The sequence below is a fragment of the Xenopus laevis genome, chromosome 5S, assembly GCF_017654675.1.
Source record: "Xenopus laevis strain J_2021 chromosome 5S, Xenopus_laevis_v10.1, whole genome shotgun sequence".
Classification (NCBI taxonomy): Eukaryota; Metazoa; Chordata; class Amphibia; order Anura; family Pipidae; genus Xenopus; species Xenopus laevis.
In genome coordinates, this window is record NC_054380.1 from 81,679,597 (window position 1) to 81,698,836 (window position 19,240).

At 36.4% G+C, this 19,240-nt stretch overlaps 1 protein-coding gene across 1 annotated transcript in view; it reads right to left on the bottom strand.

Moving 5' to 3' along the window:
• Positions 1 to 11,206: 11,206 nt before the first annotated feature.
• Positions 11,207 to 19,240, bottom strand: part of prim2.S (DNA primase subunit 2 S homeolog) — a 53,227-nt gene continuing 45,193 nt past the window's right edge. The window contains exons 12-14 of the mRNA XM_018265526.2: positions 18,902 to 18,984; positions 14,360 to 14,428; positions 11,207 to 11,526 (exon numbers count right to left, since the gene is read on the bottom strand). Of these exons, the coding sequence (XP_018121015.1) occupies positions 11,302 to 11,526; positions 14,360 to 14,428; positions 18,902 to 18,984 (377 nt within the window). The 3' untranslated portion in view covers positions 11,207 to 11,301. The remainder of the gene's footprint in view (positions 11,527 to 14,359; positions 14,429 to 18,901; positions 18,985 to 19,240) is intronic.

The window sequence follows — 19,240 nt, forward strand, 5'->3', positions numbered from 1 at the left end:
CTCAGCTGAAAAATATCTGTAATATAAATCCACTGGGGGGGGACAAATTTTCAGTGATTTAGTTTGCGCTGTAGTGATTGCAGCATAGGGCATAGTTGTGTCTAGGCTTATACACGAGTCAATAAGTTTTCCCAGTTTTTGTAGGTAAAATTAGGTACCTCGGCTTATACACGGGTCGGCTTATACACGAGTATATACGGTAAGCCAAAAACCGCAAATAATAAAAAAATGAAAACCAATTGCAAATTGTCCACATATCACTGTCTACATCAAACTAAAAGTTAATATAAAGGTGAACAACCCCTTTAAGCTACAGATAGTTTATATCATATTAAGTTGCATATTATAAAATTTTACCAAACTGAAATATATATTTAAGTAAATATTGCCCTTTAACATCTTTCCCCTTGAGCCACCATTTTGTGATGGTCTGTGTGCTGCCTCAGAGATCACCTGACCAGAAATACTGCAGCTCTAACTGTAACAGGAAGAAGAGTGGAAGCAAAATACAGAAGCAGGAATTTACATAGGAGTTGTTTTATGCAATATATTTTTATAGAGACTTACATTGTAATTATAATTATATTAATTCACAACTTTGAAACTAAGGAGATAATTTATTAATTTTCATACTAGGGAATCAGGTAAAAACAATGTACAAACATTTTTCAGCAAATTACACGTTTTTTCTTCAGAAACTCAAAAATTTGGCACCTCAACCCTGGTGAGCTTTTTATTATTGAAATAAAAAAATGAAATCAACAAAAAAGAAAACATTTGCACAAAAAAAATACTGAGAGCAAGACATTTATTTTTTTACCTTCTTTTACCCAAATTCCTAGTATGAAAAATAATAAATCAGCTTGTAATGCGAACAATACCACAATGCAGTATTAGTTAAATGTACTCAACTTAATAAAATGATCCTTTATTATTATTTTCTTGATACTACTTTCCTACATCTGGCCTTAAAGATTATTTCACCTAATTACTACTTTTCTGCAGTTTCTTACAACCTTATATGGTACAGTATGTGACAGATTCATGCCATTTCCTTGTATCACTAATTCTGCAAAAGCTACTTTCCTTACATAAAAAACTATATACCCAGAAACAGAAGAATGACCTTAATACCAAGTATATCACAGATGTTGAAAAGAAACATTTGCATGTTTGCATTTGCAAGGACTTAGAACATTTGCTTTTTGATAGATTCATTAACAAAGGACAAAGGGAAGGAAAAAACTATTTTTCACCAGGCAATGAGCTTTGATCAGTAAAAATGCAGACCGTTAAATTTGACTAGATTTCTACTTTAAGCATTGTTGCCGATCCTGCAGAAATCTATAAGATAATCAATTATTCAGAAGATTACTCAGCAGGAGGGGGAAACGAGTCTCCTTCAAAAGGAGGTGGAATGAAAGTTGTAAATAAGAAAGATGGTTTTCTTCACACTTTTGCTTTTTATGATACATATTATTCTTGGGTTGTTCTAGGACTTCCTGTCATTCCCAGGTTGTTTGTAAATAAACAATGACAAGCAAAACTAATTGATCACTTGCTGATATTTGCACTGAGGAGTATTCTAATGAGACATGTTTACTAAATATAATGGGGTAATTTTTCATTCTGCTGAGGAAGGTTCACTCTCTCCTGACCAATCCCATGCCCATCTTTTCTGATGTATTGTCATCTTGTAAAGATAATGATGGACATCATGATGTCAGATGATATGATAGCACAATAACCAGCCTTTACTTTGTAATTTTTGCAATTCCTGTACAACTCACAGGGTTAGTCAGTGCCACTCCATGCTTTATTGAAACCACATACTCTTTTATAATGGAGAACTTTATATCTCAAACCAAAATAAATTCACAAGCCCTTTGAAATGACCACTAACCATTATTAAGCTTTAAATGTTGCATATAAACAAGTTTTGCTTTTAGTAGATTCTATGAAGATGATATTGCTCCTGCAAAAGCTGGCTTTCTGCTTTAAGTTTGGCTTTTCATACAACTGTGCATGCACACCTGGCACGAAGAACAAAGAATACTGCTCCATGGTGTTTCTATAGAATAAGTATAGAATAAAGTCAAGTTCAACAAGGCTCATACTAAATGAAATGTGTTGTAATGTATATTCTTTGCATGTGCCTATTTTGCCACTCATTTTACTAAACTTCACTACCTAATGTAATAATTTGTAAATTATGTAACCTTATGTACAACACTACAGAAAACATTTGCACTTTATGAATAAATGTAATATTAAAAAAAACCTGTAAATGATAAATAAATACAATTATCTCCAGAGAAAATAAATATTTCCCCAAAGCAGTATACAAATAAGGGATCCCATACCTGTACTGACTGAGAGTTTTAGCATCTGCCACTGCTCCTTCAATATATCTTGCAATAGTGATAGCCTTTGTAATCATGCTTTAGTAAGCCTTTAAACTTTGCTCAATGATGCTCAATTTGCAGCAAAGCTGCTGCAAATTGTACTGTGGATATGGGGTATACTACAACCCAAAATTTTTAGGTCACACACACCATCAGAGATTCACCACAAATAAACAACATTTTATAAATACACCCTCAGTAAATGTATTAATGAACCCAGTGCCAATACCATGTATAAGACCCCAGAATGCTTAGCAGGATGGCACAGTGGCAATTCCATGTATAATACCCCCAGAACTCATAGCAGGATGACACACTGGGAATTTCACATATAATACCCCCACCTCACAGCAGGATGGCACAGTGGCAGTTACATGTATAATACCTCTAGAACTCATAGCAAGATAGCAAGATTAGCAGTTCCATATATATTACCCCCAGAACTCAAAGCAGGATGGAATATTGACAATGCCATGTATAATACCCCCAGGACACATAGTGGGATGACACAGTGCAAATTCCACAGCAGGATGATAAAGTGGTAAAAAAAAACCTAAACGCCTAGCAGATGACACAGTGGCAATTTTTGCTAATTAGGCAAAAAGTGGGAGAATTATCCAAATCCCTGCAAAAATCTTGATAAGGAAATAGCGGGGAATGTGGAAAGACAGTAAATAAACACAATTAAGAATTAATAAAGGAAATTTGTATCCTAACTGGAATTCTCCTTGCACTGATGGGGGGAGGGGAATCCACAGCGTAGGGAACCTCCATCCTGTCTTCTAATCTGTTAGTCAAGTTCACAAACCACTGGAGTTGGGAACAGAGATTCTGGAACCTTTTTCTCTGCATTGCAATTGGCTTGGGTACTTTCAAAAATTCAAAGGTACAGGCAGGGATCTAATGAACATACTTGTATAACCCCCCTCACACTAGTACACACATACAAACTGTTCATATAAATAGTTATTACAATCGTTATTAAAATAATTAAAGTGATAAGTCAGGCAGTTTACATCAAGTTTAAATTGCTGCCCATTGATCTGGAAACATAGGCCTTGGACAACATTGCTATTACAAATGCCCTCCTGCCCACACAATATATTGCTTGCCTGAGACTTTGCAGAAAACATGTTTCCTCAAATACAGTCCACTTTTCTAAGCATTACCATCAAAAAATTTCAGAAGGCACGGCTAAGCATAAGCAGTGTCTGTTGCTATGCATTGCTACTTTGTGATGGAGCAGGGATTTACAATATATAAAAGCTTGGCATTATGCAACTGATGTACAAATGTCAGGAATCAGTAGACACAGAGACGCATTGTATCTTGATGGATATTAACCAGTAATAATGTACCTATATTTTATATGAATAAAAAATAGGATATTTGTTGGCCCACCTCTGCATTACCCCTCAAATTAAATGTGTTTTGTGACTTTCAAAATTTCACCTGGCTTCCTTTGGAGCAATATGATTAACAACCCCCCTTTGCTGAATTTTCAGCAACCATGGAACCTAATGGTGCAATGGATCATTCCATAATGCCTGCCAAATCTCTGCTGTGCAATTTAGAAATTGGGCATCTTCTTCTTCTTGTGGCTATGAGTGTACATCACTAGGATTGCCACCAAGAGGCTAGTTCACCTTGGTTCTTCTTTTAGTTATTCAGTGCATCATCAACATGAAACATTCCCTTTTATTTGACTGAAACAACATTTCTAAGTTTAAATTGCTGCCCTTTCACTTGGAAACATTGGCCTAGGAATAATGCCAGCAAACAACATTGCTATTACAACTGCCCTCCTACCCACACAATATATTGCATGCCGGAGACTTTGCAGAATTTATATTTCCTCAAATATATTCCACTTTTCTGACCATTACCATCAAAATATTTCAGAAGGCAATGCAAAGCATTCAGATACTGTTGTTAAAGTGGACCTGTCATCCAGACATAAAAAGCTGTATAATAAAAGTCCTTTTAAATAAAACATGAAATCCAAATTCTTTTTTTTATTAAAGCATTCATAGCTGTTGTAAACTCTTTTAAAAATCTCAGCTGTCAATCAAATATTGCCTGCCCCTCCTCTATGCCTAGGCATAGAGGCGGGGCAAAGCAATTACTTTCATTTTCGAGTTTTAATGAACCGACACATTCATCAGCCTTGTAACTTTTTAAATGCGACAACTAATCAGAAATGATTAATTTCAGGTGTTAAGAGTTCAGGAGCAGCACTGTACCATAACACACAATTGACTAGGCATGTTCTCATTAATTTTAATGAGGATGATCAATGGGGCTCTAATTGAACCAAAACAAAGCATTGTTATGGGAATAAGCGGTATACAGAAACTGATTTGTCAATCTGAGTAGTGATGAGCAAATTAATTCACCAGGCAGGGATTTGCAGCAAATTTCCACGTTTCGCCCCCGCAAATGCTTTGTGAAACTGCTTCGAAAATTCGCCGGTGAAAAATCCGCTGCAAACGAAAAAAAAAATTGACGTGCATCAAAATTATTCGGACGCCCATTGACTTTAATGTATTTGGACAAAATATTTATGCGTATAAAAATTGACGCACGTCAAATTAATTTTGAAGTCCATTCACTTAAATGTGTTTTGTGAATTTTTGCTGCTTCGCAATTTTTTTCACCATTTCACAAATTATTCGGCAAAGTGTAATGGGACAGATTCGCCCAATCACTAAGTTGAGTCTATCGATATATTTTCATGATTGGTAATTCATTATTACTCTTAGGAATGCTGATATAGAGTGGGGGTTGTCCTTTAAAACCCAGAATGCAAAACCTATTAGGAGCAATTTACAATTCAAAGGTAAATAGTAGTGGCTCACTGACCAATGGAATTAATGCAGAAATTCAGGTAACTCAGGTAACTCACTGAGGCAACTTTGGGCGACTATTGAAAACGCATCGCCGCGTGTGCTTTAGCGCAGGCGACTTTTAATTGTAGCCTATGGGAAAACACGCTGAGGCAGTTCGGGGAGATTGTCGCTCAGAAGACGAGGCAATTAGTCGCCAGGCAACAAAATATCCCCAAATCTCCTCGTGTGGACTAACCCTAAAGGTTTTCAAACAGCAACCAGACATCTCAGTAAGATATCAACATACCTCCCAACAGTCCTGTTTTCAGCGGTACAGTCCCGCGTTTGTACTGAAAAGTCCCTACTTTCTCTGCACTGAACAGCCAGAAAAAAGTAACAAATTTTCTATCTTAATTGGCTTTTGGCAGAGAGCCCAGAACAGCCACCAGGTGCAAGTAACAATTTTGAGATAAGCAAATAAGTAATTGAAATTTAGATAAGGAGGTCCCTTGGGAAAAGTTAGACTCACAGCTTAAAGGGCCATTCACCTTCATTAGCAAAACTGAAAAAAAAAAAAAAAAACAGAAATATGTTCTTAACCTGCCAAATTTTGTAAAATGAACATGGTCATTAGGGGGTGTGGTCACAAAAATGGGCATGGTCAAAAAATTATTTTGGTCCTTTTTATTTCCAAAATGTTGAGAGGTATGTATCAATAGTATAGGTGTTACAAGCAAAGCTATATTTTTGATGTTCAATTATAAAAAAATATTCTACGTGTGTGAATGTAATTTTCCCTTAATCTACACATTTCTATACAATTGTAAGTAGACCTCAACTACCTGTAAGTAAACATTATTTTGAACATTTAAACTAGGTTTGGTATACATGAGTGAGACTGTGCCCTTTTGTATTAGTTGAAAGTGTAGGCCAATAAATATTGGCCTTTAATTGATCAATAAAAACAAATATTTGCCACCATTTTTTTTACTAAAAATAAATAAAATCCTTACAACAGGATACTCTTGTTGATAAATGTTTTTCAGAAGCTTTTGGTGTGTTGTTGGCAGTAGATATGGGAGTTAAAGAAGTGATATCTGCCAATGATTTCAAACAGATGTTGGTCAAAGTGTGGTCAAATTTTGCTTCAACTTTGACGTGCATGACAATTTTTATATGCGCACCTATTTTGTCCAAATGCTTTAAAGTTAATGGGCATCCGAATAATTTTGACGCACGACTATTCTGACGCCTGGCAACATTTTTTTGACCCTGTGGAATTTTCACTGCAGTTTCGCTACTTTATTCGCTGGCAGTGCAAGGCGGAAATTTGCTGCAAATTCACGCCTGGCAAATTTATTCGCCCATCACTAGAGGACATTGCTCTTCTAGGCATCAATTGTTGCAATAAAGACCTTTGTGAAGGCCACATATAAGGAGACACGTCAGAATAAGGATGTGGATGGTAACTGTGTAAAAAAGGATCATGATGTCTAGCTGTTGCAACATCATAAAGTGGTGGTGTTGTTTGTTTATTAGCAGCATATATATGGTTTAGATTAAATTTTGATACAGTCCTTCAATAAAATGTGAGGCTAATGTTTTTGTACACAGTGAAGTGAACGTGGTTGCCTTGTGGGTTGTAAGAATGCACATGCGTTTATGGTTTAAAAGGCCAAACGTATCTGGAATAGCGGACTTGGAACACGCAAGCACCTGCAGCATGGAGCTCAAAGGCAGTCCCTCAAATTTTACAGAACAGCAACTTGTTTTGATATTTAGCTACGTCTGGGTGTGGTGTCTAAGTAATAATCTTTGATTGGTTGTGATGAGCCAATAGAAGATGTCGAAAGCTTAGGCAATGTGGAGCTTTAGAGGGTAACTGGAAGTTATTTTCCACGTGACAAAATTAAAAAGTAATGAACTTGACATGTATTTATGCAATTGTAGATATAAACCATCTTGTGTCAGGTTTTGAAGTTGAACAGCCATGTTTGTTTTCTCTGAATATTCATCAATACTGTTGGGGGATATTAAATATTCTATGCTTGAGTTCCTACAGTAAAACAAATTGAATTCTGTCATTTCTACAGAACCTTAAAGGATATGAAAAACATAAAACAAAATTAATTGAGAAAATGCATGGAGCCCTTGGGTGAAGAACAACCAGTGTTGATTATCTTCAAACTGTGCCCAAGTGTTGGTTGAGGTATTTACAATAACAATTCACAAATAACACAGCTTCCCATTTATTTGGAAATGAAACTGCCTATGAACTCTGTTTATAATTAAATTGGCAAATATTTTGCTGTATAAATTACAAAGAGATTGTGTGATTTGGGCCTCTTTAATAAGCATATCCTTCATTGCCTAGAAAATATAAAATAAGGTTATTTTCAACCTAAGGTATTTTAAAGGGTGACATGTGCTATGTTACCATTCATTTAATAAAAAGTACATATAGGAATAACGTTCCCCTTGATGTAAAGTATATAGTAGATAAAGTACCCCCTACTGTAATATAAGGTTATTATAAGTGACCAAGGATACAGGTCTTGTAACTCCGAAGTGACTCCTTGTGTTTTTCAACTGGGGGTACTTTATTATAATACACAAGTTTCAGTGAGTCATGTGACAGAACATCTCTAAGCATTGTTAATAACAATATCATTTCAAGGCTCTTGTGTATATTATAATAGGATATTCAAGGCTCTTGTGTATTATAAAAGAATAAATTCTAAACTGATTTTCAATGTTTTACTGAGCAATAAATTCTCGCCGCTCATAAGTTTAAATGCAATTTTAATAAATGCAGTATAATATTCATTATGGGCTATTTCATAGTTTTCCAAGTATGTAATGTACTGTTGACTTTTCTTACTTATTCAATTCATACCTCTCTGCCCTGTGTATATTCTTCTGGAATAGTTGTATTTTTCCCCCATAAAATATCAATATCCAGTTAGACATGTAGTCTTTTGAAATTTCAGCCATTGAAATGGCAGAAGGATTTTTCTTTAAGTAATCCTTCCCATGTATGGTATATGCTGAACTTATTGTACCAGTCCAGAGATTCAGTGTCCCATAACAGTAAATGTCCAGGCTTTTAAAGTTGTTAACCATAACAGTAACAGAGTTTACAGCTATTACAGCAGATGATTAGCACAGGGGGTGATACAAATTCAGTTTTGATGCAGAATGACATGAATCTAAATTACTACTAAAACATTTGTATCAAGAAGTTTATACTGATAGTATACTGTATATTGCTTGGTAGTACCTTACCTGAGGTAACTGCTGGTGTTGTGAAACCAGACTAAGGAAATGGGGAACTAGTGCAGCATATTTGGTGGCACAGATTTTCTACTAGTCTGTGTTGGCTTTAACTTGGTACAGAAGTTTAATATGGGATGTGTTGAATGTTAGCTTTATTCTTTATTAAGCTTTAGTTCTCCTTTATTTGCATCTTTTCTTTATATTTTTTTTCAACAAAGGGACTTTGTGGGGGCTTCTTGCCAAAAGCTTGGCTTCACATAGGCATCTTGTAATTCTTTTTGTCCTGTAGCTGATCATTGGCTGAGTCTTTGCCATTTTGGTTATTCTTCTATCCATTCAAATTATACTTTTCAGTTTTCTTCTTCTATTTCTTTCAGATTTAAAGCATTTTAAAGCATTTGAGATCAGTTTAGCTGAGCAGCCTAAATCCAATAGTTTAGCAAACACTTCCAGAAGCCACTCGATAGATAAACGATGAGCATTATTTCAACAGTTTAAAAACATCCGAAATTCTGACGCATTTCGTATACAAGATACGTTGTCATAGGCAAAGTATTTAAAAGACTAATGGTTTTTCAAACTTCCCAAACCAGAAGTGACTTCATTAATTAAATCCAATTCAATCATTTTTAACCCTTAGTGTAATTTTTAGTTAAAACATGGTTTCCAAACTGCCATAAATAAAAAAAATTCTCAAATATCAATCCATTATATAAGTTTATTTCCATTAAACATTAACTTGTATCCACCAATGTAATGAATGGTTTTCTTATTCTGTTACATTTCATCCTATAAAAACAAGTTTCTTACATTGTTTAAAATATCTATTAATTTCTGAACGGCTATTTACTTAAATATCAACGTCACATAAACCCTCAATCGAATTACATAGTTCAGTCTCCATGATAATAAATTCATTATTGAATGTGTATTAATTCTAAGAGGAGTTCATTAAGCCAAAAAGCTATATATTTTCTATTCTATTTTTATTTCGGCCACCCATAAACGTAAATTAATTTTATTTTTGTCTATTCGGCTGTATGTCTCAATGAATTAATTGTTGCATTTTCTAAATTAATTTACCAGAATGCGCTTTCCTAAAACCCCAGTTTCTTCACAAATCTTTTAATTATAGTTTTTCCATCTCATAAGTACCTATAGTAGCACTAATCATATTAGACGCAACAAGATATTTCAAATCTCAAATTAAGCCTGATTCCCCTAATTCCCCAAAGTGAAGATCCAGAATGCTTCCCTGTGCAGAGTTTGGTCATCAAATCACCACCTCTTGTAGATGGCACAATCTTTTCAATACCTTGGATCACCAAACACGCAACATTCAGAGAAATGTCGGGATACTACTGAAGTCCTACTGCAGGATGTAATCTAACCGATGTGTTCCCTCATTCTGCTTTTTAAACTTCTTGATGTACATCTTACATATTGAACCTTGCATTTTATGCAGGTAAGCAAATTAATAAACTTAGTGTCACAATTTATCAAACTTCTCATTTTATTAATCTTCTTGGTACTCGTACTCACAAAATCAGTAGATACCATAATCCTTTCAAAGGTCACACATCTTCCAGGCCCACATCTAAAGTTACCATTAACATCAAGCCGCGATCTACTCCTATGGATGGTTCGAACCGCACTAGGTGCCAGAATATGCCCCAATGTGCTTGCCAATCTCGTAACAAATTTACACCCTTGCTGTAACACTTTTTTTAGGCTATTATCTCCATAAAGGACAGGTAGATGCTTCTTTACAATTCCAAACTTGTTGATATTGTCTGCTATAGGACGTAATAAACATTGCTCTTTCCTATATCTGTTTTTTCTCTTATCCCTTAGTAGGCTTTACCTATCCAACCTCCATGCCTCCAAGTATGCTAGCTTTAAAAGTTCAAATGAATAGCCTCTGGCCAAAATTGATCCCTTAGACCAATAGCCTTTGTTATGTACTCCTCATCAGTACTGCATTTTAACTGTAATCGTTGCAACTGACCAGTCCATATAGCACTAAACACGTATTGTGGATGACAGGAATCTGCCCACAAAAGGCAATTACCTGCCTTATTATTAGTATGGGGTGGCATGGAGGAGCACTTTAAAGACTTTATATAGATAAGGTGAGTCGCAATAATTGCAATTTGATATTTACAAGTATTTTGAAAATGCAGCATAGACTTTTTAGAGCTATGTTTAAGCGCTCATAAATGACTATTACTTTTGTTTCTCTCTAACTTGAAAATGGATAAATCTGCCACTAGGTGATTGCATTTATGTCTATGAAAATGGTACACTGGAGCCATCTGGACCTGTCTATAATTTTACCCCCAAATTCCTTTAGAGGCTGTTTGAGTCTTAGGTTTACAGGTAATGAGGAGTTCATTCAGGGTGTATAACTAGTCAGATTGAAATTGCACAAAGAGCCAAGGAGGTAGGACCAAAAACATAAAAGTGGTTTCTATTTCACAGTTCTGCATAGTATAGTGCTGTAAAATTGCAGAAAAATAGGCTCTGCTAATAGAATAAAATTACCCCAGGTTCCTCAAGCTACCTCAGACAGGGCAATAATGGGTAATAGTTGGCAGGTGCTCCTGATCTGCAAAGGAACTAGATCACATAATATAAATGAATGGATGCATTTGGAAAAAATAAATATAAAATCTAAAAATTGCAAATTAAGCCAAATAAATTGAAACAAAATATTTTATTTTAATTACAACAATGAAGCAACTTCTGCATCCTTTGTCTTTCTTGGGCATATGTTAAATGAGTAAATATGATCAGTATTCACTGAAGATCTGCTCTAGGTCCTCCATTTCTGGTGCAGATGATTGTGACTTAGGGATGGATGCAGATGATGAACTAGAAGACAACTGGCTGGCAGTAACTGCTGGAGAATCACGTGCTGTTTGTTCCTTCTTGATTTCCCGAGAACCAGTTAATAGTTTCTGACTTTCAGCAAAGTATTGGTTTGGGTGATTCAGTGAAAAGCCACAATCATCCACCTGTAAAGGGAAAAGCAAAACCAAGACACTGAATAAAATCATAATGTGTTGGTTTAATCATTTAGATAAAGTATTTAAGATTATAAATCAGACATGAAAAAAAAAATGCACAATTAATAACAATTAGCCACAGCAGCATTGCACCAATATCTCAAGATATTGAAGTGCTTTCAACCTTCATGATGAAATATTGATCCTATAGCCTTGTGCCTTATATGTAATGCCCAAAAAGCTCAGGCAGCAGCTAAGTAGAGTAAGACGATGCTTTCTGTTTCATCTATAAAGAGCTTGTGAAGTATTAGGGCTGAAATGGACACACAGAGAGGTTAGTGCACATCTTGCAGCTCATCCTGTGAGTAATGATATCACATACATTTTGGCGCTGTGATCATGTTATGTAAAAGCGCTGACCTTCAATCAAACAGAAGTTTCACATTTCTGGTTCCTCACATGTGGTTTTTAAGTAGAACACAATATAGCAACACTCACACATCTAATGTCTGTTGTTTTAATTAGGAAGTTTCTGATCAGGTTATAAAGAAGCAGTTCATTTTACAAACTATAGATTTCCAAGTGATTGTAGAGGTCACTAAACACCTTTGAAACATAAAATCTGAATAACATGCCTCACATGTAGAGTGTATTTCTCAAGAACATACACGGTTTAATATAAAACAGGAGAAATTACAGGTATACTGATGAATAAAATGCATTTAAAAGATCCCCATAGGTAGCATAGGTCCTGCTAAACCTATGGGTATTGTTTTAAGAAATTGGTAAATTTTGATTGGCAATTTAATTGTGCAAACAGGAAAATATAGAATTTATAGACTACATAACAAGCTTTAAACACACCGCTTTAAAGAGGCAGTATACGCCCATTTCATCATACATGCAATGAATAGGACTTTTGCGATCGTTTTAATCACAAAAAAATCTATTGTTTTGAGTTGAACAAGGCAGACAGGGAAACAAATTAATCCATGATTGCATCTTGTGACATGCATAATTAGATTACCAGTTCACAGATTATCTCCCTACAAAATGGTCCTCTGCTGAAAAAAACAGAGGCTGAAGGGAGGAGGTTGTACACAATTGATCTAATGGACCAAACATGGAGTAGCTTCAATACGGTTACATGTATACGGTCAGGCTGGATAGAAGTGTTAAGGAATATGCATCACAAATGCCATTAGCAGTCCACTGACTTTGGCTTTTTTATAGGATATTGGTTACTAGGATGGATCAGCTGCACTGAATGCTAAAGACTGAATGTGATAAACCGGATAGAAGACTAGTTAATCATAAGTGTTATGTGTGATAAAATAGAAGACTAATATCGGACATCTTTTTTCCCATTGTGTTGTACATAAGCAAAGAAGAAAAAAAATAAAAAGGGCCATAAAGTTTATTTTATAAAGATATTATTAGTCACGAGGAGTTATGTGACCATATAAAAGCACGAGGCCGCAGGCCGAGTGCTTTTATACAGGTCACATAACTACGAGGTGACTACTAATATCTGTATAAATTTAAGTAGGGGGTACATTATGCATTATAATCTACAGTTTTTGTGTCCAGTGTCTTCCTTCCTATATATGTGTAGTATTTTACTGGCTTTGCCCTATGTGCTGCAAAATTACGGTTTTAATGCTGTTTTCCTTCCCCACCCACTTACTTAATTTTATCCCTGTAGTTATTTTTTTTTGTGGAAAAGTACCTGTTTTTGAATTCCATCAGTTTTTTTTTCCAATATACGTTGTATCCTGCTCTGGGTCACGTCAGTTGCAGGGGAGGGGGAAGGTGAGGGGAAGGAAAGTGTCAGAGGACTGAAGAATGAGGGTTGGAGGCGGAGCAATACCGGAGATTGTGTGAGGGAGACTGAACAGCCGACACGGAGAACCATGAAAGTGAAAGTTAAGATGGTGGGTGAAAGGGAGGGGGGAGCGATATAAGGAGAGAGACACATAGAGGCACTGTGCGAACAGGAGGGAGCCCATTAAGCGATCGTGTGAGGCGGGACCTAGACCAAACAGACACTGAGGGGGCAGGACCTGAGAGAGAAGCAGCCGAGAGATAGTGAGACAGGAGGAGCGCGCCGGTGGTAAGGAAGAGCTGAGGCAGGGAATTAGAAAGAAGGGGGCAGAGTGGATGAAGAGAGCAGCAGCGGCAAGTGCTCACTCTCTCTTAGAAACGGCGCGTTTATAGGGATATAATTTATAGTCTGGTCCCATAGGGAAATGACCAGACTGTAGATTAGATTATATATATATATATCATATCACCCTAATCCCCACCCCTTAAAATCTTTTCTCATAACTAATTTTGTGACCCGTTCTAATGAAAAAAGGAAATGAAGCTGTACCATCACAAAAGTTACTGCTGCAAAAATGAGAACTGAATATGAGCTTCAGCTTATGAAAATAAAAAAAACATCTAACAAAAATGACAGTTGTAAACTGTTTCTTAATTAATTAGGTTACTCTTCACTATCCCCTCTCTCAACAACCTGCCTCTATACAATGCAGCTTTGAGATAAAGTTGGTTATTTAGAAACAGTGCGCTCTAATACATTATGTAGGCAAATGGATCACACATCAATTTTCGACCTGTCAAGCGAAATCTGACTCCTGCATGAAAGAGGACAGATTGCTGCCGGTGGGATAGTAGAGTATCCTAATTATTTTAGGAACAGGACAGCATTTTTAATTGATTATAGTTTATTATTTCCATGATATGCAGCCGATATTACATTTTAATTTTTGTGACAGTTCCTGTTTAAGGCTAAGAGAAAGAAATGGATCGTTATAGTCTAGAATGTAAAGTTACTTACACTGTGAGTCAGCTCAAAATACTTCTGGCAAGCCAGCTGGTAATGCATCCCCTTAACAAGTTCTAAAATCTGGAACAAAAAGTGCAGAAGTCTTACAACTACAACAATTAAAAACTGTAACATTACACTGGAAAAAAAAAATTAACAGTAATTTGCCCTTATGTCAGTAATAGCTTGGCATAAAGACATTAACTGGTGCACTAATAGTTGATGTTATGCCAAAGAAGCATAATGTTATTCGGCAAACAAATAAGAAATATGTATTTCAAAATATTAACACTATTATGGAACAAGCACAGTTCTGGTGAATAGAATACACATCTGTTAAGTCCACTTTAAAAATACAATTTGATTCTAAATTTTCGTTTATATCATGTGTTCAGCATACATACTATCTTATCTTATAACTATATAACATATAAACTAACAACTATCTTATCAACTAAACACAATACTGGTTGACCTTTAAGGTGTAGAGCCAACAGCCCTTCACAGGTTCCCTATAACAATCAAAATACATATTTGCCAGCTTATAATACACATGAAATTGCTGCTAAGAGGCGATAACCTCTCTGAGAGAACAGCTAAAGCATTGTGACATTTACTCAAAAGCAAGCTTTTTCATGTCAGATACAGCAAGTGACAAATCCCCGTTCCCTACTTTAGAGATTGCTGTAATTTTATTGATAAATAATACATTCAGTATCCATAGTAATAAGTCAGATCAAATGAACTTGCTGTGTATTTTTTGTTTCTTGCATACGATTCATCCGAATGGCTTCCTTAATACAGAATGACTTGTATGAAGATGTTTCTGAAGTTGAAAACCCAGGAATCTTGACCAATCAGAGTATAATCTGTTTAAAATAACTAGCATGGGGTCAGACACCTCATTGCTATAAGGAGTTGATTGTATTGGCATGATGTTGCACCCTCCCCCCCCATTCAAAGTTGGTTTTTCCATTATCACATAAATGGTTTCTGTCAATAGATGTGTGTAAGTTCAGTAGCCAGGCAGATCTTCAGTGGAAAATATGTGCTTCATTTTTAAGCAAATGCAGAATTTGTATTTGTGACAGTGCAGTACACACTTTCAGCAGTAACCCTGCAAGCACACACCTGAAGCTCCAGAACTTAACGCGGACTCCCAATTAATTCAGTCTGCAGCCTTTTATAGCTGCCAGACCACTCCATGCTGCCACCAGGTGATCAGCATCTACCCTATAAATATTAATTCATAGAGGCTGCCCATCTCGTTAGAAAGTGGCTTCTCTGAGAGCTCTAGATAAATGATTCATGAAACGTTGTAGAATCAAATTTTATTTATAAAAGCAAAATTTTCCATGCACACAGTCAACTGCTCCAAGCACGGAGGCAGCTCTAGGGTCAAGTCCAAGTTCGTTGTAACCAAAAGGGATTAGGAGTAATCGTAGTCAGAATTAAGGCAGTATTAAAATAGGCAGGCAGCAAGGATTCAAAATCAAAGGTCCAGGCAAGGTCAAAAGTCCAGGAATATAGTTGAAATTCATATAGAACCACTCTAGGAATTGCAATAGCAAATCCTATAGTCGGGCATTGAACCAGTGACCCTGGCGTCTTCTTATTTAGAATTTTCGCGCTATTGCGGGTGTGCCGACATCACGCTCCTGCCGCCATCTGCGGAGAGCTCCTGACACACACTTTTACATTCCCATGTAGCAAACAAAGCTTCCAACATGCTACTGTTTCAGCACCATTTACATGCTGCAAACAAAGTAGGCCTGTTTGTTAACCAAAAATAATACTGCTGCAAAGTTCCACTTTTAACACATACATATACAAACTCTATACCCAGATTGTATACATAGCTATATATAATTACTGACCAGCAAAGTTAATAAACATTAACAAAAAAAATCTAAGTTCACTACATCACAGCTTCTTTGACGCCTCTTTTGAACCAGTTCTCCTCCCTGTCCAGAACGTGAACTTGGCAGTCTTTAAACATATGTTCTGTTTCCTTTAGGTGTAAGTAAACTGTGGAGTCCTGACCAAGAGAGCTCTTCTATGCTGCGCCATACGTTTGTGTAATGGTTGTTCAGTTCCTCCCACATACAAGTCAGAGCACTCCTCACTGGGTTTAAAGGAATTGTCCAGTGTAAACATTAAAACCGGCTATATAGGCTGTGCCAAATTAAAAATGTTTTCAATGCATAAATAAACCAAAAATGTAATGTATAAAGGCTGGAGTGACTGGATGGCTAATATAACAGCCAGAACACCAGTTCCTGCTTTGCAGCTCTCTTGCTTTCCACTGATTGGTTGCCAGGCTGTAACCAGTGACTTGGGGGGGGGGGGCAAACAGGTCATAACCATTTGCTTTTGAATCTGACCTGCATACCAAGAATCAAAAGCAAACTCACTGAACAGTTATATCTCATGTGACCCCCCCTTAAAGTTGCCGACTAACTTAAGGTGATCATATACGTTAAGATTTTTCTCTCCCTAACAACCAATTTTAGTGCAATTGAACAAATCCGTCAGATTATTGTGAGGTTTGCGGACACCGAAAAATCGTGCAGCTAACAGTTTTTCAGTCGTCATCGGTCAGAAAAACGATTGGTCAGGTTGTAAATTTTTCAACGTTACCAGTGAAATGTATCCATCGTCCAACTGTTTTCAGGGACAAGTAGCCAGCTACCTACAGTTTTTCTAGCTTCAACTAGACAATATCTTTTGAAATGGTAATTTTAGTTGATGCACACTACATTTAAGCTATTGTTTCAGGATAAGCTTTGTCTTACGATAACGAAAAGAGCTTTTAAAAATCTTAACGTCTATGGTCACCTTAAGAGTTCGATAGCTGCAAAGCAGGAAGTTGGGTTCTGCTCTATGTCAGACGTCGTTCACTTCAGCCTTTATAGTTTAGATTTCTGGCTAAATGACTATATTAGAAAGATTTTTTTATTTTGAACAGCCTATTTACCCAGTTTTTATTTTTACACTTAGGCCGGGATGAGGTCTTCACTGGTAGTTTTGATAATGTTTTCTATCTTTTTCCCAGTTTTAACAAAGGCCCGATATCGATAGCCATAGGTTTTAAGGGCCCCTCTGAGATGTTCCACTCTTTCACCTTAGCCTATGTGCTGGTGGGGATCTTATCTGCTCTGTGGTATAAAGTTCTGATAACTCCCAGTTTGTGATCTAGTGGATGGTGGGATTCAAACAGCAGGTACTGGTCTGTGTGGGATGGTTTCCTGTAGACCTCTATTTCCAGCTTTCCACCTTCTGACTCTTACCAAGTAGCGAGGGCGTTACCTTGTATATCTTCATGTGTAAACTTGATGTTGTGGTCCCCTGTGTTAATGTGTTCAGTTAAAGTCTGTACCTTTTGTGTGTATCTTAACCCAGGTGTCATCCACTTATCTGAACCAATGACTGGGTGGGATTACTTTCAAAGTACCCAGAGCCATGACGCAGTAATGCTTATGCCTGTAGAATTTATCCTTGTACTTGAAATAGGTGGTACTCAGGCAAGTCCAAAAAGGAACACACTTGATCTGGGTTAAGTTCTGTCCTGCTCCAATCATGCTAATACAATAAAACACATTACCTCCATGAGGTCTATGACCCCATGCTGGTTATACTAGATTACAGATTATGCTGATTGGAACAAGATTGCAGCATATTTAACTCTTTGTAAAAGTCATTCTGAATTGAGAAATTTGGATGACTAGCGAATCGTCTTCAAGAAAAAAAAATATATACATCAAGTCCATTAGATCTGATTATTACTATATACATACCATGAATGAGATCCTTCACAGCCATAATACATTGAATAAAAACAGTTCTGGAAACAAATACATTTTCAAGTTTCGTTACCGGTAAATCTAAAAATGCACAGTGCTTGTGGATATGTTTGGGTTTCTAAATCCTGAAATAAGGGTTAACTGTAAGGTTTATGTCACCCAAATACGCAGGTGGAGAAAACTTCAATCCGCTACTATTCTCCCTGGGTTCCACCAGCATTGACAAGCATGACTAATTCTGCCATCATGTATGTTCCTATTTGCATGCATGCTTTCAATTTATTTAAGGAAGCAGAATTTATACTACAGTTAGATCGTTCGATTTGTTTTGAGAGACAATGGTCGTTTAAGCCTACAGTGTACCTCAGACCATCACTGACTTGCAGTACAAGAGTGTTTCATCCCTGTGTATTGTGAGCTTAGATTCCTGTGGTAAATGCAAGCTTAATACAGACTGAGCCATATATGTTCTATCAGTGGCACATTTGAAACAGAAATATACTATACAGAAATATACAATACAGAATCGTTTTTACTGGGCTGCCAAAAGTGTTTTTTTTTTTTTGTCTAGTGTTGGTCAGTGATGCTGTTGCATTTAATAGACAGGTATACTATTTCAACCTATTAAACTATGTGACTGTCATAGGCAGAAACATGGGTCAGTTGCCAGATAACCTTGGAAGCAGCCAGAGTTTTTACCATAGCATAGCTAAGTATTTCATTTAATACCTAGAAATTATAGCAATGATACCTGGTTTATCCCTGAAGAAGGAACTTTAAATGATTGCAACTTCTGTTTTAGGAGCTCAGGATCACTGTGTCGAAATGGGCAACCTATCAGAGGCAGAGGTTGTGAGAAACCATATAAATAAATATATTTAAACAAAACCAAGAATCATAAACATTATTGCCACTATCTAGAGTGGTTCAATTATTGTTCGGTGCCTAAAAATCTAATAACGATAAAAAAAAATTGTTCAAGCTCATAACTGTGGAATTGTTTCCAAAATATGTCTTTGCTGGTTATTAGAGCATTACAGATTAAAGATTTCCAGGGAGCATTTTACATGGAACAAGTCAACATTTGCTT